The sequence below is a fragment of the Somniosus microcephalus genome, chromosome 7, assembly GCF_052327205.1.
Source record: "Somniosus microcephalus isolate GS21.2 chromosome 7, FLI_Smic_1.0, whole genome shotgun sequence".
NCBI lineage: Eukaryota > Metazoa > Chordata > Chondrichthyes > Squaliformes > Somniosidae > Somniosus > Somniosus microcephalus.
Window position 1 is genome coordinate 277,243,989 of NC_140993.1, and position 26,330 is coordinate 277,270,318.

The 26,330-nt window shown below is 46.1% G+C and overlaps 1 protein-coding gene across 6 annotated transcripts in view; it reads left to right on the forward strand.

The window, feature by feature from the left end:
* Positions 1 to 26,330, forward strand: part of LOC147115353 (upstream-binding protein 1-like) — a 109,521-nt gene that overhangs the window by 38,765 nt on the left and 44,426 nt on the right. For all 6 annotated transcript variants that reach the window (XR_015079118.1, XR_015079119.1, XM_085993887.1 and 3 more), the window contains exons 8-9: positions 4,692 to 4,789; positions 4,986 to 5,040. Coding sequence is in view for 4 of the 6 variants with exons in the window: in XM_085993887.1 (XP_085850013.1) it covers positions 4,692 to 4,789; positions 4,986 to 5,040 (153 nt within the window). In the remaining 2 variants the exon portion in view is untranslated. The remainder of the gene's footprint in view (positions 1 to 4,691; positions 4,790 to 4,985; positions 5,041 to 26,330) is intronic.

Below are 26,330 nucleotides of genomic sequence, written 5' to 3' on the forward strand. Positions count from 1 at the left end.
TTCTCTGCATTGTTTAAAAAAAAAAATGAAAGGTTCAGGATGGAGGGTATGGTAACTTGATGTTCTGGTACTGGGCTAGCACCCAGAGGTTATGAGTTCAAAGCCCAATATGGCAAATTGTGAAACTAAATTCAACAAAGTTGGCACCAGAAAATGACCATGAAAGTCGCTGGCTAGCCATAAAACCCAACTGGTTCACTTAAGCCTTTTAGGGAAGGAACCTGTCTTGCACACGACTCCAGTCTCACACAGCGTGGTTGACTCTTAATGTTTTCCAGGTAACTAGGAATGGGTAATAAATACTATATTGCTCACATTCCAGGGACAACTAATAATAAATATAAGTTTTCACCTAACCTGCAGTCATTACTGATTTGGAGGAGATAGTTATTTTAAAAGTCAAGGAGCACATTGCTTGCTTGTCTTGGCTAAGCATGGGAAACCTAGCAATGTTTACTTGAGGTGATTCAACTTCAGAGATTTCATTCAAGTGGAATCTTTATAGGGCTTTTTAATGGTTTTATCAAAACTTAGAGCAGAACTTCAAGAGATCACTGCTTAAAGAGGAAAAAGTCTTTTTTTTAACTTAATCTTTACAGAAGAAAATAATAAGCTTATCTTAATTTCCAAAAAAATATATAAATTTATTAGTTTTCTTTCCAACATGCAGAACCTTGAACAGAGTCTGTCCCTGCAAGGTGGCTTTGCAAAATTAAATATGAGGGACTGCTTCAGAGCTCCCCAAGTCCAGGAACTGTTAGGCCAGAATTTGCTGTTGCAGGGCTTCTAATGACATTAGTTAGACTTGGCCCTGCACCTTTCAATGCAAAACATTTTTGCGCTCAAAGTTGCTGAAAGTGTGAGCTGATAACAGCACAGCGGGGGGGTGGGGGTAGGGGTGCATCTGGGACCTGAGTAAACAGGGCATCTCCTTAACCAATGAGATTTAAGGATTATGAAATAAACGCAGGAATGACTGAGAAAGAGGGTGAATTAAAGGGGATAAATTCTCTTGTCAAATTAGGTACAGAAAGAAAAATAGAGCGGGAAAGAAGGATTGGAGTAAGAGAAAAGAGACAGAAAGGGAAAGTTAGAATATTTTACACTTACAATCTCCCCAAAAAATTCAAACCCTGAAGGAAAGTCTCCATACTTGTAATGGTTCATTTCCAGGGCCAGAGAGAGTTTTTTTCCACATAGCTAACAGCGGAGCGGCACAATTCGTACAGCAACCTTTCTTGGATATTCACATTTAACCACCTGAAATGCTGTACCATTTACCCATAAATAACGGCAAGCGCCATTAGCCTTGCTGTTATTTTGACAGTAAAATCTGGCCTAATGGTCCAAATCTTGCTGGAGCGGGGCATCTTGAGGTGTGCGCCTTTGGCCGTTTTCCTGCTCCCTTCAGCTTGGAAATTTTTTTGCCCTGTATTTTGTTGCATGTGCGAGCTAATAACAGGAGGGCAATGGGGCATCTGGGACCTTGGTGGACGACGGTACCAACAGTCTATCTCCTTAACCAATGAGATTTAGGGATTGAGAAAGGAACAAAGGAGAAGGAGGGTCAATTGGAGTCAAAGCAGGTATAAAAAGAGAAATGAGAGCGAAAGATTGCATCAAGAGGAAAAAGGCAGAAAGGAAAAGTATTTTTAAAATCTCAAGAATTTACTACATGCAGGAATGAGACTAAACAGTTTAAATTGTTCCCTTTCTGGGCTGGAGAGGTTGATTGGTATTGCATTACTATTATAGCGTCATTAAAAGGATACTTGCACTGTAAAGTACGAGCACTAACTTTTTGTGGTGAGTTTAAAGGGCCATTAATGTGAAAATGCAACAAGTTCTTAAAAATAATAGGGAAGTTGAGGGCGAGGCAAACGGTGGAGCGGCGTAAATTGACCAAGTTCTGGTGATTTGCAACCCCTGGCGTATCTCTTTGCCTGAACTTGCTGGTGGATTTGTGCATTAATAACGGCTTGCATCGTGAACTCACCGTTCTTTTTCCAGCAAGATTTGAGCCAATATAATTGGGTTGGGAGCATGATTCTGTGTGGTTGGGCAGCTCCGGATATATCTCAGAGCAGCTTTAAGTGGCTGTTTGAAATGGAATTGCTTTGGCATGCTTCATTTAATTGATGTCCTGGAGACATGCACTTGAGGATCTCTATGTAGCAGAAAAATTAAATTTTTCAAAAAATGTTAAAGATGGTTTTATCATTTTTCCTTTATAAAAAGAAGTACTTTCATTAAAAAGTACTTCCTATAGTCACCCTTTTTAAGCTGCATTATCTTATCTTTCAATTTTTGATTTAGAATGAAGATGCAACAAAAAGCAGTGAGAATCTGAACAGAACAGTACAGACCATAATTGATAAACATTTGCCCAAATGTTTTTTATGTCATTTTCATAGGCCAACAATAATAATCTTTGTTGGATTTGGTACTGGATCTGAAAGTGAATACAACTTTATGGCTAACACTTTCCTAACGAATGCTTAAGCAGAATAATCTTTAATTCAGGGTTTCTGAATCTAGAATTACATCTGTGCTTTTGTTCACACAAAGCTGGAAAGAAAAAAATCTGTTAAGATTTGTTCTCCCCTGCAAAAGCCTCCCTCCTATTGGCAGATTATGGAGCATCTTTGCTGCCCGTGGAGCTGACAGTGTGGTGGGAGAGAAACAGGAAGGATCCAGAGCAGGGGAAGGGAAAGAGAAACAAATATGTTCCCATCATTCTGTAATTCATAATTTCTTAAACCAAATTGGAGCAGAGCCTATAATGGCTTCACTTTTCTTGAAAAGTTGCTTTGTAGAATGACGCATACCATTTGTTCTGGCTAAGGTGCCATATGTTGCAGAGAAATAGCTTTAAAGAATATTGTAGCAGTATGGAGTCTTTTATGTTCTCCTCAAAGGACATTCAGTTTCTCTGTTTGTCAAAGGTCTCAGTTGATAGCACTCTTCTCTCTGCTAGACGGTTGAGAGTTGAAATCCCACGCCAGGACTTGAGCACACCATCAAGGCTGACATAACCGTGCCATAACAAGGGAGTGCTGCATTTTCCGAGGTGCCATTTGTTGAATGAGACTTGAGTCTACCTGTTCAAGTGGATATTAAAGGATCCATGGTACTATTAGAAGGGCAGGGAGTTCTCCTCGTATCCTGGCCAACCGCCATCCTTCAACCAACACCACCAAAAAAACCCCAGATTAATTGGTGGTTAAATCTCATTTGCTGTCTGCAAATCTTGCTGTGTGCGACATATTTGCATACATGACATTGACTGTAATTGAAAAATAATTCACTGCTTTTGGTTTTATTCCCAATAAAACCAAAAGCAGTGAATTATTTTTCAATTACAGTCAATGTCATGTATGCAAATATATTGGGAATATGAGGTGCTATGTAAATGCAAGTTTGTTCTTTCTGAAAGCACACATTTTACACACAACTTTCAGAATAGTCCAACTTACGGATTTATATTTGAAGTTTTGTACTCAAGGCGAAGGAGGTCAATGTTGCAGAATTGATCCAATTCTTTGTTTGACTTTCAGGTTAGATCCAGGGGAATGGGGCCTTTGCTTTGTTCTGACAATTCCCATACCCAACTTTAGAACAGTTCTCCTTAATGTACCAATATTGTATTTCCGCTTCACATGCCGGTTGTCCTTGCAGTCTCTCTGAACAGTATTGCAACTTTGTGCTAAATTACATGCAGTTTTTGTGTCGTGGAACTGGCTTGATGTGAATGTCCAAACTCACTTAAAATGGGGCTAGTGGTGCTAACTTCCAACTAAGTCCTGGAAGTGAAAGGCAGTGTGCCAGTTCCAGGACATTCTGGTTCTTTTTTTTGTAAGTTGGGAACCTGGGAATATGTTTATGCATCTCTGGTCTCAACTAATTTTCATTTTTTGAGTGATTGTAGTCAGCGTAGTTTAACTGGTTCTGTAACATTGCCAGTAGATCCATATGAATTGACTACTTATTCAATATTGGACTAAAATTATTTTTTCTTCCAAACAAAAATTCATATTTCTGTACAAGTTGAGTTCTGTAAATCTACCAGTTCTAGTTTTATACTAATATTGGCATCGAACTATCTGTAGAAATTGAAGAAAATAAATATAATGAAAAGCAACTAACTTAATAGCTTAACATGGCTTAACTAGGACTTGTACGTTTACAGTTTCTATCCTGTGGTGTGCAAGAGAGTTAATTAGAGTAATTTTGTGCTAAACGATACTAAAACCATATCATCTGGAAACTAAACTACAGAATAGTGTTTTCATTACCTCAGTTCTTGAGGTTTGTTTACATTTTTGAAGTAAGATCCTGTGATTGAAATTAAGATAATGCAGCAAGACCACTGCAGGCATTTCACTAAATGTGTTCCACTACTTCACAGCACATTATTTGTGTTAACACATGCTTAGTTTGAAATCTGCACCTTTGCTTACCTGGTTCATTTTTCTGATTATACAGTGGCAATTTGATCGATTCTTTTTGCTATCCTTAGCGATTTATCATTTACATTTGGAAAATGTTCAATTCTCAGTTGTTCTGCTTTCTTCCCACTCCTAATACATAAATTCACAATTCATTTGTACCCAATAGGAGCTTTTCCCCCCTCCCTGTTTTTGTAAAGAATTTGAAGTCCTAATCTCTGCTCTTTTTTTTAAATACTACAGTGCTCCCCTTGGCCAGATAATGCATACGTGAACAGCAGTCCTTCTACCACTCCAGCATTTACGTCTGGACAAATCGGTACTTACAGCGTTCCTGACAGGTACAGTGATATTTATACAGTTTAATGTAGTTGCATTAAGACTTGATAAATTTAAGCATCTGTCCTGATTAACGCATAAAAGTCAAAATTCCTATTCAGATCTTGGGCAGTACAGATTTATAGTACTATGATCTTTTTCCTTATTTAAAAATGCGTGAAGTTGGAACTGCAACTCATAAATGCTGTTGTTTTGCAGTAACTCCTCTTCACCAAATCATCAAGGAGAAGGGACACCACAGTTTGTAGTGGAGGTATGTGTCTCCCCACAGCAGTAAAGCTAGAGGATTACTTCTGGTGGGCAATGCACAGTTTACCTTTATCAAAAAGTAAAGCTATTAATTTTTGGTTATGGAATCGATATCCAGTCTTATTTTGAGGCATTAAACTATTCACCTCTGCACAGCATTGAATAGATTTGCTCATTGAGTCTGAGATAAGATCTGTGATCTTTTAAAATAAAATGGATTAGCTATGATTGAAAACTGCTTCCTTGTCTGTCTTGCCATACTCCTGCTCAACAGGATTATTATATTGCTCAATGTCCCGCAAAAAGTTGTTGAACTGCAAATATAAAAGTGTTAACATTTAAAAGTATTCAACTCTTCACACAAATTTAAGTATTTGTTTGCTAAGTGTGACAGCATTAAATTTTTTAAAGTTTATTCTGAGTGTAGGAATTAAGAAATTTTCATGTTCTGCAAATAATCAGTATTTAAAAATGTTGTTGCTTTCACAGGCATTCAAATAAAATAAATGCTGAGGTGCCATACCCCTGTTCCCCAGTTAGGCATAGTGGTGTTCCCCAGGGGTCGGTTCCAGGACCACTGCTTTTCTTGATATATATTAATGACTTGGACGTGGGTGTACAGGGCACAATTTCAAAATTTGCAGATGACACAAAACTTGGAAGTATAGCGAACAGTGAGGAGGATAGTGATAGACTTCAAGAGGATACAGGCTGGTGGAATGGGCGAACATGTGGCAGATGAAATTTAACGCAGAAAAGTGCGAAGTGATATATTTTGGTAGAAAGAATGAAGAGAGGAAATATAAAAGAAAGGGTACAATCGTAAAGAGGGTGCATGAACAGAGAGACCTAGGGGTATATGTGCACAATCGTTGAAGGTGGCAGGGCAGGTTGAGATGGCAGTTAAAAAAGCTTACAGGATCCTGGGCTTCATGACTAGAGGTATAGAGTACAAAAGCGTGGAAATTATGATGAACCTGGTCTGGCCTCAACTGGAGTATTGTGTCCAATTCTGGGCACTGCACTTTAGGAAGGATGTGAAAGCCTTAGGGCGGGTGCAGAAAAGATTTACGAGAATGATTCCAGGTATGAGGGACTTCAGTTACGTGGATACGAACATACATACGAATTAGGAGCAGGAGTCGGCCACTCGGCCCCTAGAGCCTGCTCCACCATTCAATAAGATCATGGCTAATCTGATTACACCACATTCCCGCCTACCCCCGATAACCTTTCACCCCCTTGCTTATCAAGATTCTATCTACCTCTGCCTTAAAAATATTCAAAGACTCTGCTTCCACCGCCCTGAGGAAGAGAGTTCCAAAGACTCACGACCCTCTGAGAAAAAATTTCTCCTCATCTGTCTTAAATGGGCGACCCCTTATTTTTAAACAGTGACCCCTAGTTCTAGATTCTCCCACAAGAGGAAATATCCTCTCCACATCCACCCTGTCGAGACCCCCTCAGGATCTTACATGTTTCAATCAAGTCACCTCTTGCTCTTCCAAACTCCAGCGGATACAAGCCTAGCCTGCCCAACCTTTCCTCATCAGACAACCCGCCCATTCCCGGTATTAGTCTAGTAAACCTTCTCTGAACTGCTTCCAATGCATTTACATCCTTCCTTAAATAAGGAGACCAATACTGTACACAGTACTCCACTGGATAGACTGGAGAAGCTGGGGTTGTTCTCCTTAGAGCAGAGAAGATTACAAGGAGATTTGATAGTGGTGTTCTAAAATCATAAGGGGTCTGGACAGAGTAGATAAAGAGTAACTGTTCCCATTGGCAGAAGGGTCGAGAACCAGAGGACACAGATTTAAGGTGAATTGGCAGAAGAACCAAAGACGACGTGAGGAAAAACTTTTTTACTCAACGAGTGGTTAGGATCTGGAATGCAATGCCTGAAAGGGTGCTGGAGGCAGACTCGATCACTGCTTTCAAAAGGGATAGCAAAATACTGCAGATGTTGGAAATCCGAAATAACAACAGAAAATGCTGGAAAAACTCAGCAGGTCAGGCAACATCCGTGGAGAGAAATTTGAGTTGACGTTTCGGGTTGAAATTTTGAAGAAGGGTTCGACCCGAAACGTCAACTCAAATTTCTCTCCACGGATGTTGCCTGACCTGCTGAGTTTTTCCAGCATTTTCTGTTGTTATTTCAAAAGGGAGTTGGCTAAGTACCTGAAGGAGAAAAAATTGCAGGGCTATGGGGAAAAGGGTGGGGGAGGGGGAGTGGGACGAGCTGAAGTGCTCTTGCAGAGAACCGGCACAGGCTTGATGGGCCGAATGGCCTTCCGTGCTGTAACCATTCTATGATTCTATTCTATTCCAGTATCTGTCCAATGAACAGACCCACAGAACTTAAAATGATTGGTAAATGTGTTTGACATTGGGTCATCTATTTGAGTAAATATATACCCAGTAGGGCCAAGGTATACTTTCTGATCTGTGGTTAGTGGTTCATTTAAAATTGGGGTGGGTGAAAGAGAACACATCATGTTTTAGCTGTGAAGCACATGCAAGAATATCTACATTTAACAATGTGGCTATCTGTTGTGTAGAAGTCTTAATGGTAACACAGATAAAGTAGTGTTCCTATGTTGGCTTAGAATAGTGATTCCTGGAGCCATTTAGCATGTCTGCTTAAATGAATTTCCTGTGTGTCTGTACAGATCCTAGATTAAAATGGGGCTGAATTCTGCAGCTGTTATCCAGTGGATCTGGAGACCCAAAATAATACGGAATTACTTTTTATTATTCAAAAGGCTTAGAGAAAACATACCAAATCGGAGCTGCATTTTTTAATTCAATCTTGAGATGTGGGTGTCGCTGACGAGGCCAGTATTTATTGCCCATCCTGAATTACTCTCGAAGGTGGTGGTCAGCCACCGCCTTGAACTGCTGCAGTCCGAGAGATGAAGGTACTCCCACAGTGCTGTTAGGGAGAGAGTTCCATGATTTTGACCCAGCAACTATGAAGGAACAGTGATATATTTCCAAGTCAGGATGGTGCATGACTTGCAGTTGGTGGTGTTCTCATGTGCCTGCTGCCCTTGTCTTTGAGTGGTAGAGATCTTGGGTTTGGGAGGTGCTGTCAAAGAAGCCTTAGCGAGTTGCTGCAGTGCATCTTGTAGATGGCAAGAGCCTGCAAAGGGATATAGACATGTTAAGTCAGTGGACAATAAGGTGGCAGATGGTGTATAATGTGGGGAAATGTGAGGTTATTCACTTTGGTAGGAAGAATACAAAAACAGGATATTTTTTAAATGATAAACTACTAAATGTTGGTGCTCAGAGAATTGGGTGTCCTCGTAAAGGAAACACAGAAAGTTAGCATGTAGGTACAGCAAGCAATTAGGAAGGCAAATTGCATGTTGGCCTTCATTGCAAGGGGGTTGGAGTACAAGTGCAAGGAAGTCTTGCTACAATTGTATCGGGCTTTTGGTGAGACCACACCTGGAGTACTGTGCACAGTTTTGGTCTCCTTATCCGAGGAAGGATATACTTGCCTTGGAGGCGGTGCAATGAAGGTTCACTAGATTGATTCCTGGTATGAAAGGGCTGTCCTACAAGGAGCAATTGAGCAGAATGGGCCTATACTCTCTGGAGTTTAGAAGAATGAGAGGTGATCTCATTGAAACATATAAGATTCTGAATGGGGATTGATGAGGTATATACTGAGAGGTTGTTCGCCTGGCTGGAGAGTCTCGAAATAGGTGACATAATCTCAGGATAAGGGATTGGCCATTTAAGACTGAGATGAGGAGAAATGTCTTCACTCAGTGGGTTGATGCAAGAACACACTTGCACCACCCCACCTGCTTATGTCCCACATCTGACTCTCCCTTGCTGTGGTTTCCCAGCTTTTATTTGCAGCTCAGCGTGTCCTCCCAACTTATACATTTTAAGTTAATTTAAATGACAAAATACTTTGAATTTGCATAGAACTTTTCAAAGATTTTAATGGTATGTAAAGTTTAAATTCACTTGGCAAGAACAGGAACAGCATTTAAACATAGAAGATAGGAGCAGGAGTAGGCCATTCGGCCCCTCGAGCCTGTTCCGCCATTCAATGTGATCATGGCTGATCATCCAAATTCAGTACCCTGTCCCTGCTTTCTCCCCATACCCCTTGATCCCTTTAGCCGTAAGAAATATATCCAACTCCTTCTTGAATATATTTAATGAATTGGCCTCTACTGCCTTCTGTGGTAGAGAATTCCACAGGTTCACCACTCTCTGGGTGAAGAAATTCCTCCTCATTTCTGTCCTAAATGGCATACCCTTTATCCTTAGACTGTGACCCCTGGTTCTGGACTCCCCGACCATCGGGAACATCCTTCCTGCATCTAGTCTGTCTAGTTCTGTCAGAATTTTAAAAGTTTCAATGAGATCCCCTCTCATTCTTCTAAACTCCAGCGAGTACAAGCCCAATCGACCCAATCTCTCCTCATACGTCATTCCTGCCATCCCAGGTATCAGCCTGGTGAATCTTCGCTGAACTCCTTCCATGGCAAGAACATCCTTCCTCAGATAAGGCGACCAAAACTGCACACAATACTCAAGATGTGGCCTCACCAAGGCCCTGTACAACTGCAGCAAGACATCCTTGTTCCTGTACTCAAAGCCCCTCGCTACGAAGGCCAACACACCATTTGCCGCCTTAAACGCCTGCTGCACCTGCATGCTTACCATCAGCGACTGGTGCACAAGGACACCCAGGTCTCGTTGCACTTCCCCTTCGCCCAATCTATTGCCATTCAGATAATAATCTGCCTTCCTGTTTTTGACACCAAAGTGGATAACCTCACATTTATCCACGTTATATTGCATCTGCCATGCTTCTGCCCGATCACCCAACCTGTCCAAATCATCCTGGAGTTTCTCTGCATCCTCCTCACAGCACACACGCCCACCCAGCTTTGTGTCGTCTGCAAATTTGGAGATATTACGTCTAGTTCCCTCGTCTAGATCATTAATATATATTGTGAATAGCTGGGGTCTAAGGACCGATCCCTGCGGTACCCCACTAGTCACTGCCTGCCACTTGGAAAAAGACCCGTTTATTCCAACTCTTCGCTTTCTGTCTGCCAACCAGTTTTCTATCCAAGTCAATACCTTGCCCCCAATCCCACGTGCCTTAACTTTACACGCTAACCTCTTATGCGGGACCTTATCGAAAGTCTTCTGAAAGTCCAAATATACTACATCCACTGGTTCTCCCTTATCTATTTTACCAGTTACATCCTCAAAAAATTCCAGTAGATTAGTCAAGCACGATTTACCTTTTGTAAATCCATGTTGACTTTGTCGGATCCTGTCACTGTTTTCCAAGTGCTCTGCTATTACATCTTTTATAATGGACTCTAGCATTTTCCCCACTACCGATGTCAGGCTTACCGGTCTGTAATTCCCCGTTTTCTCCCTACCACCTTTTTTGAATAGTGGGGTAACATTAGCTACCCTCCAATCCATGGGTACTGTTCCAGATTCGATCGAGTTGGATTTTCAGAAGCTATTTGGCAAAGCTTCACTTGAGATCTTTGAAAGAGGGCCAAGGTTCAGAATTGCCAAGTCAAATGATCTGAATTGAAAAACAGCTTAGAAATAGAAAGCAGAAGGTGAAGTAGTAAATGGGAAAAGCGACTAGTGGATTTCCACAGGAACTTGAGTTATTGGTCTCTTAATGCTCTCGTTATTCATAAGACTTGAAAGAGAGTGCTATTTATAATATATTTTCAATGATATCAAACTGAATCCAGGTGATTAAATAGCTGTGCTAAGGAATGGAATACAGATTTTATTGTGAATAAGTGTAAGGTAATAGCTGCTGGAAGAGGAAATGATGTGTATACTTTCATTACCTCAAGTCTTCTCCTGTGCCCTTCTAGCTGGCTTCCCCACATCAACCTTACACAAGCTTAACTCATCCGAAATACCACAGCCCATGTCCTCGGCCAAGTGCAATCACCCCATCCCCTCTAAGCTGTACTGGCTCGACCTCACCGAGTTGATCTCAAAATTCTCATCCTTGTTTTTAAATATGTATCCTTGCCCCACCATACTACAGTGATGATCTCCTGCACATACCCTCCACTGCTCCAACACCAAACTTTTCCTCACTCCCTGCTGCTCCCCTCCACCATCAGCATGGAGTACGGTTGTTATGATACTAGACTAGCAAACCAGAGGTAATGAGTTCAAATCCCATGTTGTGAAAATTCAATAAATCTTTTAATTTCTGGGTTAGTGCCAGAAATTGACTATGAAATCTGCCAGAATATTGTAGAAACACAATTGGCTTACTAATGTTCTTCAGAGAAGGAAACCTGCCACCTCTGCCTGGTTTGGCCTACGTATGACTCAAGTCCCAAACTGCGCTGACTCTTAATGCCTTCAGGCCAATTAGGGATGGCTTGCCAGTGTTGCTCACATCCCAAGAACAAATATTTTAAAAATCTTTGCTCAGTTTCCTCTGCCTTGCCACCTCTTCCTCCTTTTAAACACTTTCTCAATACCCTCTGCTTCAACTGTGCCTGGTGTTCCCCAGCCTAGCCTCTCCATTCCCCTTCCCTTTCTGTCATATCCCTTTCCTACGTACAAGAAGGTGCTCTGAAACCGCTTCCTTCATACAAGGAATATTAATTTAAAAACAAGTGTTCATAAGGAAAGACAAAGACAGAATTTTAGTCTTGAGTACTGATCATGTGAAGCTGCCATCAACAAAGGCAGTCAAAAACAAGGATCTTTCTGGCAGTGGGCTGAGTCAAAATAGGTTATAACCTTGCACAGACCCACTGTTGAGGCCATATTTGAAATACTGTGTGTAATTCTAGACACACTACCATCAAAAAGACAGGTTTTTAGGAGATGGTGCTTAAGGCTCCAAGTTATATGGAACCATGTGAAACTATGTTGACATTGAAGAAAAGATTGTTTTTTAAAATATGGAGAGAAATAGATGTAAGCAAGAAGAAAATAAAGAGTTGCATTTATATAATGCCTTTCACGACCACTGGACGTGCCAATTAAGTACTTTTGAAGCGTAGTCACTGTTGTAATGTAGGAAATGTGACAGCCAATTTGAACACAGCAAGCTCCCACAAACAGTAATGTGATGTCAGGATGGTGTGTGACTTGGAGAGAAACTTGCAGGTGATGATGTTCCCATGCGCCTGCTGCCCTTGTCCTTCTAGGTGGTAGAGGTCGTGGGTTTGGGAGGTGCTGTCGAAGAAGCCGTGGCGAGTTGCTGCAGTGCATCTTGTAGATGGTGCACACTGCAGCCACGGTGCGCCGGTGGTGGAGGGAGTGTATGTTTAAGGTGGTGGATGGGGTGCCAATCAAGTGGGCTGCTTTGTCCTGGATGCTGTCGAGCCTTTTGAGTGTTGCTGGAGCTGCACTCATCCAGGCAAGTGGAGAGTATTCCATCACACTCCTGACTTGTGCCTTGTAGATGGTGGAAAGGCTTTGGGGAGTCAGGAGGTGAGACACTCGCTGCAGAATTCCCAGCCTCTGACCTGCTCTTTTAGCCACAGTATTTATGTGGTTGGCCCAGTTCAGTTTCTGGTCAATGGTGACCCCCAGGATGTTGATAGTGGGGGATTCGGCGATGGTAATGCCGTTGAATGTCAAGGGGTGGGGGTTAGAGTCTCGCTTGTTGGCACTTCTGTGTCGCGAATGTTACCTGCCACTTAGCAGCCCAAGACTGAATGTCATCCAGGTCTTGCTGCATGAGGGCACGGACTGCTTCATTATCTGAGGAGTTGCGAATGGAACTGAACACAGTGCAGTCATCAGTGAACATCCCCACTTCTGACCTTATAATGGAGGAAAGGTCATTGATGAAGTAGCTAAAGATGGTTGGGCCTAGAACACTGGACACTGCCCTGAGGAACTCCTACAGTGCTGTCCTGGGGTTGAGATGATTGACCTCCAATAACCATCTTCCTTTACATAAAACATAGACATAGAAACATAGAAGATAGGAGCAGGAGTAGGCCATTCGGCCCCTCGAGCCTGCTCCGCCATTCAATGCGATCATGGCTGATCATCTAAATTCAGTACCCTGTCCCTGCTTTCTCCCCATACCCCTTGATCCCTTTAGCCTTAAGAAATATATCCAACTCCTTCTTGAATATATTTAATGAATTGGCCTCTACTGCCTTCTGTGGTAGAGAATTCCACAGGTTCACCACTCTCTGGGTGAAGAAATTCCTCTGTGCTAGGTATAACTCCACACACTGGAGAGTTTCCCCCTGATTCCCATTAACTTCAATTTTACTTCATGCCACACTTGGTCAAATGCTGCCTGGATGTCAGGGGCAACCACTCTCTCCTCACCTCTGGAATTTAGCTCTTTTGTCCATGTTTGGACCAAGGCTATAATGAGGTCTGGAGCCGAGTGGTACTGGCAGAAACCAAACTGAGCATCGGTGAGCAGGTTATTCAATTCAATTCAATTCAGTTTTATTTGTCATATATGCAGCAAACGTGTGTACTGCACAATGAAATGTTGATTTTTACGAGTCCTCCCAACATTGGAATAAATATGGCATAGCAATGATAAAAATACTAATAGAAATACAGTAATAATAAATAAAACAACAGTAATAAATAATAAATTATTCGTTCATGAGTCTTATGGCCTGGGGGTAGAAGCTGTTTTGAAACCTGCTGGTACGAGACCGTATGCTTCGATATCTCTGACCGGACGGGAGCAGGGCGAAGAGGTTGTGGCTGGGGTGGCTCGCGTCTTTGATGATTCTCAGGGCCTTCCCCCGGCACCCCTCGGGGTAGATATCCTGCACAGCAGGTAGTTTAATTCCTATAGTATGTTGTGCAGCTTTCACCACCATCTGTAGAGCCTTGCGGTCTGTGGCGGTGCAGTTGCCATACCAGGTAGTGATGCAGCCGGACAGGATACTCTCGATGGTGCACCGGTAGAAGTTGGCGAGAATCTGGGGGGCCATTCCAAATTTCTTCAGTCTCCTGAGGAAGAACAGGCGTTGGCATGCCTTCTTGGTTACGATGTCGATGTGATTGGACCACGTTAAGTCCTCCGTAATGAATACACCCAGGAATTTGAAACTGCTAACCCTCTCCACCTCAGCCCCTTCGATGTAGATTGGGGTGTGTCCCTCCCCCTGCCGCTTCCTGTAGTCCACGATCATCTCCTTTGTTTTGCTGAAGTTGAGAGAGAGGTTGTTTTACTTGCACCATTCTGCTAGAGCTCTTACCTCCTCCCTGTAGCCTGTCTCGTCGCCATCTGTGATCAGGCCTACAACGGCAGAGTCATCAGTAAACTTGATGATGGAGTTGGAGTTGTGCGTGGCCACGCAATCGTGAGTAAACAGGGAGTACAGAAGGGGGCTGAGCACACAACCCTGGGGAGCTCCCGTGTTCAGGATCAGTGTGGAGGAGGTATTACTGCCTATTTTCACCACCTGGGGTCTGCCAGTCACGAAGTCCGGGATCCAGTTGCATAGGGAGATGTTAAGTCCTAGCTCACTGAGCTTGTTGACAAGCTTGGAGGGGATAATGGTATTGAATGCTGAACTATAATCAATGAACAACATTCTCACATACGTGTTCCTCTTATCCAGGTGTGATAAGGCACTATGCAGTACAGTGGCGATGGCATCATCCCTAGATCTGTTTGGGCGGTAAGCAAATTGGAGTGGGTCCAGTGTGTCAGGTAGTAAGGAATTGATGTAGGTTTTGACCAGCCCCTCAAAGCACTTCATGATGACAGAAGTGAGTGCTATGGGGCGGTAGTCGTTTAAACAGCTTACTTTTTTTTGGGGGACTGGAATAACCGACGTCATCTTGAAGCGGGTGGGGACTACAGACTGGTACAGTACAATATATCCGTAAACACGGCTGCCAGCTGGTCAGCGCATGCTCTAAGGACACGCCCAGGGATTCCATCTGGACCGGGTGCTTTGTGGGTGTTCACTCTCTTAAAAGTCTTACTCATGTCAACCACGGAGATTGAGCAGACCCAGTCATTCTGAGCCGCGGGCGCCCTTGTAACAGGCCAGTTGTTGTTGGCCTCAAACTGGGCGTAAAAAGTGTTGAGCTCGTCCGGGAGAGAGGCATTGCTGGGCATGACACAGCTGGGTTTCCCTTTGTAGTCCGTAATAGATTGTAGTCCACTCCACATCCTTCGCGAATCTGAGCTATGATAGTGTGACTCCACTTTGTCCGTGTATTGTCTTTTTGCATTTTTGATGGTTTTTCTGAGGTCGTACCTTGATTTCTTGTACTCCTCCATGTCCCCAGAATTGAATGCAATGGACCGTGCTTTTAACATAGCACGGATATCGCCATTTACCCATGGTTTCTGGTTGGGAAATGTTCGTACAACAATCCTCGGAACAATGTCGTCTATGCACTTGTTTATGAAACTAATGACTGAATCTGTATATGTGTTGATGTCATTGTCCGAGGCATTCCGGAACATATCCCAGTCAGTGGAATCAAAACAGTCTTGTAACATAGCGTCTGATTGATCCGACCAGCGTTGCAGAGATCTCATCACAGGCTTTTCCTGTTTCAGTTTTTGCCTATAGGTGGGTAGCAGCAGGATGGAGTCGTGATCTGATTTGCCGAAGGGAGGGTGGAGGAGGGCCTTGTATCCATCCCGGAACGGAGTGTAAACGTGATCTAGTGTGTTCTTGGCTCGCGTTGGGCAGGTGATATGCTGATGGTATTTAGGCAGTACTTTCTTCAGATTGGCTTTCTTGAAATCGCCAGCCACGATGAATGCAGCCTCTGGATGGGAAGTTTCAAGCCTGCTAATGGTCCCATACAGCTCGTTTAGTGCCCTATTTGCTTTGGTCTGTGGTGGAATATACACCGCTGTAATGATCACGGATGAGAACTCTCTCGGGAGGTAGAAGGGTCGGCATTTGATCATCAGGTGTTCGAGGTCAGGTGAACAAGAAGATGTAAGTAGTTCCACGTCGGAACACCAGGAGTTGTTGATCATGAAACATACTCTACCCCCTCTATTCTTCCCTTAATCCTTTGTTCGGTCTAGCCGGTGAATGTTGAATCCCTCTGGTTGAATGGCCGAAGCCGGTATCGATGGATCAAGCCAAGTCTCAGTGAAAATCAAGACGTTGCAGTTCTTAATGTCTCGCTGGAAGGTGAGCCTCCCCCGGAGTTCGTCCAGCTTATTGTCCAGTGACGGCACATTCACCAGGAGAATACTCGGAAGGGGGGGGGGGGGCGGTGTTCACGTCGCCTCAGCTTCACTAATGCACCTGCTCGTCTGCTCCGCTTGCGCCGTCGTCGCTTCCTGATCACAGGAATTAAGTCAGGTAAGCTGGTGGGATTATCCCCTCCAAGCTTGTCAACAAGCTCAGTGAGCTAGGACTAAACACCTCCCTATGCAACTGGATCCCGGACTTCGTGACGGGCAGACCCCAGGTGGTGAAAATAGGCAGTAATACCTCCTCCACACTGATCCTGAACACGGGAGCTCCCCAGGGTTGTGTGCTCAGCCCCCTTCTGTACTCCCTGTTTACTCACGATTGCGTGGCCACGCACAACTCCAACTCCATCATCAAGTTTACTGATGACACTGCCGTTGTAGGCCTGATCACAGATGGCGACGAGACAGGCTACAGGGAGGAGGTAAAAGCCCTTGCAGAATGGTGCAAGTACAACAGCCTCTCCCTCAACATCAGCAAAACAAAGGAGATCATCGTGGACTACAGGAAGCGGCAGGGGGAGGGACACACCCCAATCTACATCGAAGGGGCTGAGGTGGAGAGAGTTAGCAGCTTCAAATTCCTGGGTGTATTCATTACGGAGGACTTAACGTGGTCCAATCACATCGACATCGTAACCAAGAAGGCATGCCAACGCCTGTTCTTCCTCAGGAGACTGAAGAAATTTGGAATGGCCCCCCAGATTCTCACCAACTTCTACCGGTGCACCATCGAGAGTATCCTGTCCGGTTGCATCACTACCTGGTATGGCAACTGCACCGCCACAGACCGCAAGGCTCTACAGATGGTGGTGAAAGCTGCACAACATACTATAGGAATTAAACTACCTGCTGTGCAGGATATCTACCCCGAGAGGTGCCGGGGGAAGGCCCTGAGAATCATCAAAGACGCGAGCCACCCCAGCCACAACCTCTTCGCCCTGCTCCCGTCCGGTCAGAGATATCGAAGCATACGGTCTCGTACCAGCAGGTTTCAAAACAGCTTCTACCCCCAGGCCATAAGACTCATGAACGAATAATTTATTATTATTTATTACTGTTGTTTTATTTATTATTACTGTATTTCTATTAGTATTTTTATCATTGCTATGCCATATTTATTCCAATGTTGGGAGGACTCATAAAAATCAACATTTCATTGTGCAGTACACACGTTTGCTGCATATATGACAAATAAAAAATTGGTGAGTAAGTGCTGCTTGATAGCACTGTTGACGACCTCTTCCATCACTTTGCTGATGATTTGAGAATCGACTGATGGGTGGTAATTGGCTGGATTGGATTTGTCCTCCTTTTTGTGGACAGGACATACCTGGTCAGTCTTCCACATTGTCGGGTAGATGCCATTGTTGTTGCTGTATTGGAACAGCTTGGCTAGAGGCGCGGCTAGTTCTGGAGCACAAGTCTTCAGCATGTCACCGGGATATTGTCAGGGCCCAATGCCTTTGCTGTATCCAGTGCGTTCAGCCGTTTCTTGATATCACGTGGAGTGAATTGAATTTGCTGAAGACTGGCTTCTGTGATGGTGGGGACCTCAGGAGGAGGCCGAGATGGATCATTCTGGCTGAAGTTGGTTGCAAACGATTCCGCCGCGACCGAGATTTCCGAAGGTTGTGTTGCCTGCCAGGGTTAAAGACGACATCTCGCAGCTGGAGAAGAACTTGGAGAGGGAGGATCAAGTTGTCGTGGTCCACATAGGTACTAACGACCTGGGTAGAACTAGGAATAAGGTTCTGCTGGGGGAGTTTGAGGAGCAAGGATCCAAATGAAAAAGCAGAGCCTTAAAGGTAATAATCTGGTTTGTTACCTGAGCCACGTGCAAATTGGCACAGGGACAAACAGATTAGAGGTTTAAATGCGTGGCTCAGAGTGGTGTGGGAGGAAGGGATTTCAGTTCATGGGGCGCTGGCACCAGTACTGGGGAAAGAGGGAGCTGTTGTTGGGATGAGCTCCATTTAAACAGGGCTGGGACCAGTGTCCTGGTGAACCGAATATCTAGGGCAGCAGACAGGGCTTTAAACTAATGGAGGGGTGGGCGGGAGGATTCAGGAAAGAGTAAATTTAAAAGCAGCGAGAGAAATGTCGAGGCTCTGGAGCAGCGTTTTGGGTAAAAATAAGCAGAGTAGGTCAGGAAGGGACAGAGAGAGTAACGAAGGTAATAAAGCATCAGTGACTAAGTTGACATCAGGGAAAAATAGAAATAACTCCAAGCTAAAGGCACTATATCTGAATGCGCAAAGCATTCGCAACAAAATTAATAGCGCAAATAGAAATTAACAGGTTTGATTAATAGCCACAACAGAGACGTGGTTGCAATGTGGCCAAGGTTGGGAACTAAATATTCAAGAATACAAAACGCTAGTTAGGCCACAGCTGGAATACTGCGTGCAGTTCTGGTCGCCACACTATAGGAAGGATGCAATTGCATTGGAGAGGGTGCAGAGGAGATTCACCAGGATGTTACCTGGGGCTGGAGGGCTTCAGCTATGAAGAGAGACTGGACAGGCTGGGTTTGTTTTCCTTAAAGCAGAGAAGGCTGAGGGAGGGCCTGATTGAAGTGTACAAAATTCTGAGGGGCATAGATAGGGTAGATAGAAAGGAACTTTTCCCCTTTAGTAGAGGGGTCAATAACCAGGAAGCATAGTTTCAAGATAAGGGGCAGGAGGTTTAGAGGGGATTTGAGGGAAAAGCTTTTTCACCCAGATGGTGGTTGGAATCTGGAACTCACTGCCTGAAAGGGTAGTAGATGCAGGAACCCTCAACATTCAAGAAGCATTTAGATGAGCACTTGGTCCGTAGCCTTGTATGCTATGGCGTTTCAAGTGCTGGAAAATGGGATTAGAATAGACAGGGATTGATGGCTGGCGTGGACACAATGGGCCGAAGGGCCCCTTTCTGTGCTGTATAACTCTATGACTTAACTTTCAGAAGAGCTAGGCAAAATGGAAATGGCAGAGAAATTAAACAAATGCTTTGGGCTCGAATTTCCAAGCCCCGTGGAGGTGGGAGTGGGGGGAAAATTGCAGAATCTGGGGCACGAACCCTTCCCGCCCCCAACCCGCCTCCATGCCCGTTTCCCAGGAGGTGAGTACCTGACCTGTGCTGGGAGCCGCCTCCCTGAGGTGGGAAGGGGATTAGTGCCAATTAACTGCCTGTTAACAGGCAGTTTTTGGCCTAATCTCTTAGCCCTGAAGTGTGGGCTGCCCGACGGCTCCAAACCACGCCAAGTTAGCGAGGCGGACCGTTGGTCTGAAGGACTTGGAGGGTTCGAGCTGTCCGGTGTTCAGGTGAGTGATGGGTGCATGAGTGCAGAGGTAAGTGTGTTTGGTGTGTGTAAAATGTTTAATTAAGTTTTACTTACTAATGCAGGCTTCCTTCCTTCAGGTCTCTGGAGTCCCTCATCTCACCGGCACAGAAAGCAGAATGGCCGCTAGCTGTCAAAAGTTGCAGCTTTCTGTTCTGGAGAGATTTCTAACTGAGTCTGTGGAGAAGGACTCAAGTTAGAAGTCAGATTGTCAGTGTTTGACAGCTTCACAGAGCTGTCAAACGCTGATATTTCATCTGTCAATAGCTCTTGACAGATGAAATGTCAATCCCTGACGTCACCTGTAACCGGGTGTCGCTTAATTGGCCTGCTGAGCCTGCTGGGCGGGCTCAATAAGGTCAATCAAGGGAAAATCGCGTGGGTTAGCCACAAATCGATGGAGGCGGGACTACAACCCAAAAAGTGGGAGTCCCGCCTCCATCACGTCCCCATTGACAAAATCCAGCCCTTTGTGTCTGTCTTCACGGAAGAAGACGCAAAAAAATCCCGGAAATAGCGGAGAACCAAGGCTCTAGCGAGAATGAAAGAAATTAGTATTAGTAAAATAATAGTACTGGAAAAATTAATGGGACTGAAAGCCAATAAATCCCCAGGACCTGATAGCCTACATCCTAGGGTTTTGAAAGAGGTGGCTATAGAGATAGTGGATGCATTGGTTGTCATTTTCCAAAATTCCATAGACTCTGGAACTGTTCCTGCGGATTGGAAGGTAGCAAATGTAACCCCGCTATTTAAGAAAGGAGGGAGAGAGAAAACAGGGAACTTGATGTGCCTTCAATAACCACAAAACTAGAAGTTATAGACCTTAACAAGTTGGCTTTTAATCACTAAGATCAGAGCTAACATCTCAACATACTGACTGGCTCGCAGGAATGAGTCGTATAGCTCCTGGGATCTTTATGTAAGAGAAGTCAGGGGCGGAGCCAAGAGCCAAGACCTGGAACATTCCAGGTTAGTCAGGAAAGAGGAAGTGAAACTATACACCGTGTGGGGGAGGGTAATATACATGAGTGCAAAACGAATATAGGCAAGCCAAACACATTTCATTACAGAACTACAGACCAGTTAGCCTGACATCAGTACAGGAAACTTTTTTTTATCTGGCACGGATGGGACCGACGTGGTGCCGGTTCATCAAAAATTCCGGATAACCGAACGCTATAATAAAAGATACGGAGCTGAGAGCTCCGTATAAAGCAACAAACCCTGTAGCTTCAGAACAATGGGCACAAGTTGCGAGCGTCTCTGTAGCTTAGTGTGGTAAACCACTTTTATCGTTCACTATCGTTACACTATGGTTATCACTGTTTATATCGTTACACTATGGTTATCACTGTTTACACTGTTGTATCACTACACAAGGTCACCTCTTGCCACGCTGTTATACCTGGGCTGACCACAGCTGACTCCGCCCATGGCTCCGCCTGCTTGCCCAGGTATAAAGGTGGTCGACTGGCTGGTATTCCTCCTTGTTGGATCCGATCACCCATGAGGGTGGGCTCTGTTATTTAGCCAATAAAAACCTATAGTTACTAACTTAACTCGTCGCTTTTCATGAACTGAATTGATAGGTATATCAATTTTATTGGCTACATTTTGAAATGTCTACAACGGAGCAGCCAAACGACCAGTCAGACGTACAGCCTCAGCCAAACGGCCGTCTACAACAGCCCCAGCAGCCGGCCTGGCTACGAGCCCTCCGGCCGCCGTACCTGGATCTAAACCCACAGGCTGCGAATTCAGCCCTCGACTTCGAACACTGGCTGAGCTGCTTCGAAGCCTACCTGGGAGAATCCGGCGTGCCTCCGGCATCCAAACTAAGAGTTCTGACCGCTCAGGTGAGCCCTAAAGTATTTGCACTCATCCGGGACATTGCCACATACGAGGACGCCCTCAACCTGCTAAAAGAACAGTATCGGAGCCCCTGTAAACTCAATGTACGCCAGGCATCTCCTAAGATCCCGCTCGCAACAGCCAGGAGAGTCGGTTGATGATTTCTTACGGGCGCTGCAAATACTCGGCAGGGACTGTGACTTTAAAGCCGTAACAGCTGCAGAACATACAGATGGAAACATCCGAGATGCCTTCGTGAAAGGCCTTCGGTCAGACTACTCACGGCAAAGACTGCTGGAATCAAAGGACCTCGACCTGAAAACAGCTGCTATCCTCGCTCGCTCCTTGGAAGTGGCCCATCGGGACCTCGAGGCGTACTCCAGGTACTGTGCTGCACGACCCTGGGACTCGGGCCCGACCCCGGCCGCAATACCCCTCGCACCGCCGCCTCTGGGACCTACCACAGCGTCGGTGTCCCGGAACCGATCGGGACCGCCACCCCCGGTACCGGCTGCGACATCGGAGCCCCGCGATCGGGCCGCCGGCTGCTTCTTCTGTGGCCAGGCGAAACACCCGAGGGCGCGCTGCCCTGCAAGAAACGCGACCTGCTCCGACTGCCACAAGAAAGGCCACTTCGCGAAGGCCTGCAGGGGGAAAGCCACAGACGCCAGCAGTGCCTCATGCGAGTTGTGGGGGCGGCCATCTTTCATCAAGGCCACAGATGCCAGTATCCCCTCGTGTGAGTCGTGGGGGCGGCCATGTTTGATCAAGGCCACCGACGCCGGCAGTGCCTCATGTGAGTTGTGGGGGCGGCCATCTTCTCCGCCATTTTATTCAGCGTCGTGGGCGCCGCCATTTTGTTCACCACACTCGACCGCCACCTTGTCTCCAGACCTGACCACCGCCTCACCCGCAGACTACAGCAGCTCGCTCAGCCATACACTAGCCACCGTCACACTTGACCAAGCTTGCCCGCATCACCTGTCCAAGTCCATGATGGACATCAAAGTAAACGGCCACGCCACGACCTGCCTGTTCGACAGCGGAAGCACGGAGAGCTTCATCCATCCAGACACGGTGAGCCACTACTCCCTCACTGTCCGGCCAACGCGCAACCGGATCTCGATGGCGTCGAGGTCCCATTCTACAGACATCAGCGGCTACTGTGTTGTGACCCTGTCGGTTAGGGGCACGGAGTATAAAAATTTTAAACTTCTCGCCCTGCCCCAGCTCTGCGCTGCCGTCCTACTAGGGCTGGATTTCCAATCCCACCTTCAAAGTGTCACTTTGGCATACGGTGGACCCCTCCCCCCACTCACAGTCTACAACCAGCAGCTTTTAAACTGCCCACCGCGTACCACCTGCGGCCTATCCACCCTCAAGGTCCCGCCCCCCTCCCTGTTCGCTAACCTCACCCGCGACTGTAAACCCGTCGCTACCAAGAGCAGGCGGTACAGCGCCGGGGACAGAGCTTTTATTAGCTCCGAGGTGCAGCGACTCCTGAAGGAGGGCATCATCGAGAGAAGCAACAGCCCCTGGCGTGTCCAGGTCGTAGTCGTTAAGACCGGCGATAAACACCGCCTGGTCATCGACTACAGCCAAACCATAAACCGGTACACCCAGCTGGACGCATACCCCCTTCCCCGCATATCTGATATGGTCAATCAGATTGCACAGTACCGGGTATTCTCTACCGTCGACCTTAAGTCGGCCTATCACCAACTCCCTATCCGCCCTGAGGACCGCCAGTATACCGCCTTCGAGGCGAATGGCCGCCTCTACCACTTCCTTATGGTTCCCTTCGGCGTCACCAACGGGGTTTCGGTCTTCCAAAGGGAGATGGACCGGATGGTTGACCAGAACGGGCTGCATGCCACGTTCCCTTATCTAGATAACGTCGCCATCTGCGGCCGCGACTGGCAAGACCATGATGTTAATCTGGAGAGATTCCTCCATATGGCCCAACGGCTGAACCTCACCTACAATAAGGAGAAATGTGTGTTTAACACCTCGCGCCTTGCCATCCTCGGCTGCGTAGTAGAGAATGGAGTCATCGGCCCCGACCCCGAAAGAATGCGCCCCCTCATGGAGCTTCCCCTCCCCCACTGTCCAAAGGCGCTGAAGAGAACCCTGGGGCTCTTCGCCTACTATGCCCAATGGGTGCCCAATTATGCGGACAAAGCCAGACCCCTCATGAAGTCCACCTCCTTCCCCCTGACGGCAGAAGCATGCGCAGCCTTCTCCCTCATAAAGAGAGACATTGCTAAGGCCACAATGCACGCGGTGGATGAGTCTATCCCTTTCCAAGTGGAGAGCGATGCATCCGACTTCGCCCTAGCTGCAACCCTTAACCAGGCGGGGAGACCTGTGGCCTTCTTCTCAAGGACCCTCCAGGGCCCTGAGATCCGACACTCTTCGGTCGAGAAGGAGGCCCAGGCGATCGTGGAGGCAGTACGACGCTGGAGGCATTACCTGGCAGGCAAACGATTTACCCTCCTCACCGACCAGCGCTCGGTCGCTTTTATGTCTAATAACAAGCTGAGGGGCAAAATCAAGAACGACAAGATCTTGAGGTGGAGAATCGAGCTCTCCACCTATGATTATGATATCTTGTACCGGCCTGGTAAACTGAACGAACCCCCAGATGCTCTATCACGAAGTACATGCGCCAACGCGCAAATTGATAGACCGCAGACCCTCCACAACGACCTCTGCCACCCCGGGGTCACCAGACTTTACCACTTCATTAAGGCCCGCAACCTGCCCTACTCCATCGAGGAGGTCAGGACCATGACCAGGAACTGCCAAACCTGTGCCGAATGCAAACCGCATTTCTTTAGGCCGGACAGAGCAAGCCTGATCAAGGCCACCCGCCCCTTCGAGCGCTTGAGCATCGATTTTAAGGGGCCCCTCCTGTCCTCTGACCGTAATGTGTACTTCCTCAACATTATTGATGAGTACTCCCGTTTCCCCTTTGCCTTCCCCTGCCCAGACATGACCAGTACCACGGTCATCAAATGCCTGAACGACCTCTTCGCCTTGTTCGGGTTCCCGAACTATATACATAGCGACCGGGGCTCATCCTTCATGAGCGAGGAACTTCGCCAGTTCCTACTAGCGAGAGGTATTGCTGCAAGCAGGACCACCAGCTACAACCCCCGAGGGAACGGCCAGGTGGAAAGAGAGAACGCGACTATCTGGAAGGCCGTTCTCTTAGCCTTAAAGCCTAAGGGCCTCCCAACCTCTCGCTGGCAGGAAGTCCTCCCGGCAGCGCTGCATTCCATCCGGTCACTGCTTTGCACTGCCATTAACGCCACCCCCCCATGAACGAATGTTTGTTTTCCCCAGGAAGTCAACTACGGGAACCTCGCTACCAACATGGCTGACTTCTCCGGGGCCCGTCTTGCTGCGAAAGCACGTGAGGGCCCATAAAACGGACCCCCTGGTTGAGAGGGTGGACCTCCTGCACGCCAACCCCCAGTACGCCTATGTGGCATACCCAGACGGGCGGGAGGACACAGTCTCCTTACGAGACCTCGCACCCTCGGGCACCCCTGAGACACCACCGTTACCCCCCACCACCCCCCCAAAATCCAGCCCAGGTAGACGGCATGCCGGAACCCCACGAGCCTTCGCCGACCACGCAGACACCAGCATTAACATCGGATACTGCACCGCCGCTGCTGCGCCGATCAGAAAGGCTTACGAGGCCTCCGGACAGACTGACATACCCGAACTGGTAGTACACTTCACCCCGCCGGACTCGAATTTAAACAAGGGGTGAATGTGGTAAACCACTTTTAGCGTTCACTATCGTTACACTATGGTTATCACTGTTTACACTGTTGTATCACTACACAAGGTCACCTCTTGCCACGCTGTTATACCTGGGCTGACCACAGCTGACTCCGCCCATGGCTCCGCCTGCTTGCCCAGGTATAAAGGTGGTCGACTGGCTGGTATTCCTCCTTGTTGGATCCGATCACCCACGAGGGTGGGCTCTGTTATTTAGCCAATAAAAACCTATAGTTACTAACTTAACTCGTCGCTTTTCATGAACTGAATTGATAGGTATATCACTTAGCAACAGCTGCAGCCACACCCTTGCACAGCAACAAATGGTGTAAAAAAAGTAATAAAAGTTACCTGAACCTACTTCTGAATTTTGCCAGTTAACCGAGATTTCCGGTTATTTAGGTGCCGGTAAATCGAAAGTTTCCTGTAGTAGGGAAAATGCTAGAATCTATTATTAAGGACGTGGTAACAGGGCACTTAGAAATTAATAATAGGATTGGATAGAGTCAACACGGATTTATGGAAGTGAAATCGTGTTTGACCAAGCTGTTGGAGTTTTTTGAGGTTGTAACTAGCAGAATAGATAAGGGGGAACCAGTGGATGTGGTGTATTTGGATTTTCAGAAGGCATTCGATAAGGTGCCACACAAGAGGTTATTAAACAAAATTAGGGCTCATGGGATTGGGGGTAATATATTAGCATGGATTGAGGATTGGTTAATGGACAGAAAACAGAGAGTAGGAATAAACAGGTAATTTTTGGGTTGGCAGGCTGTAACTACTGGGGTACCGCAAGGATTAGTGCTCTACATCAATGATTTGGATGAGGAGACCAAATGTAATAGATCCAAGTTTGCTGATACAAAGCTGGGTGGGAATGTAAGTTGTGAGGAGGATGCAAGGAGGTTTCAAGGGGATATAGACAGGCTAAGTGAGTGAGCAAGAACATGGCAAATGGAATATAAAGTGGAGAAATGTGAAGTTATCCACTTTGGTAGGAAAAATAGAAAAGCAGAGTATTTTTTAAATGGAGAGAGATTGGGAAATGTTGGTGTTCAGAGGGACCTGGAGATGTTCATGGTGCCTTCTCCTCCCGTTAGTT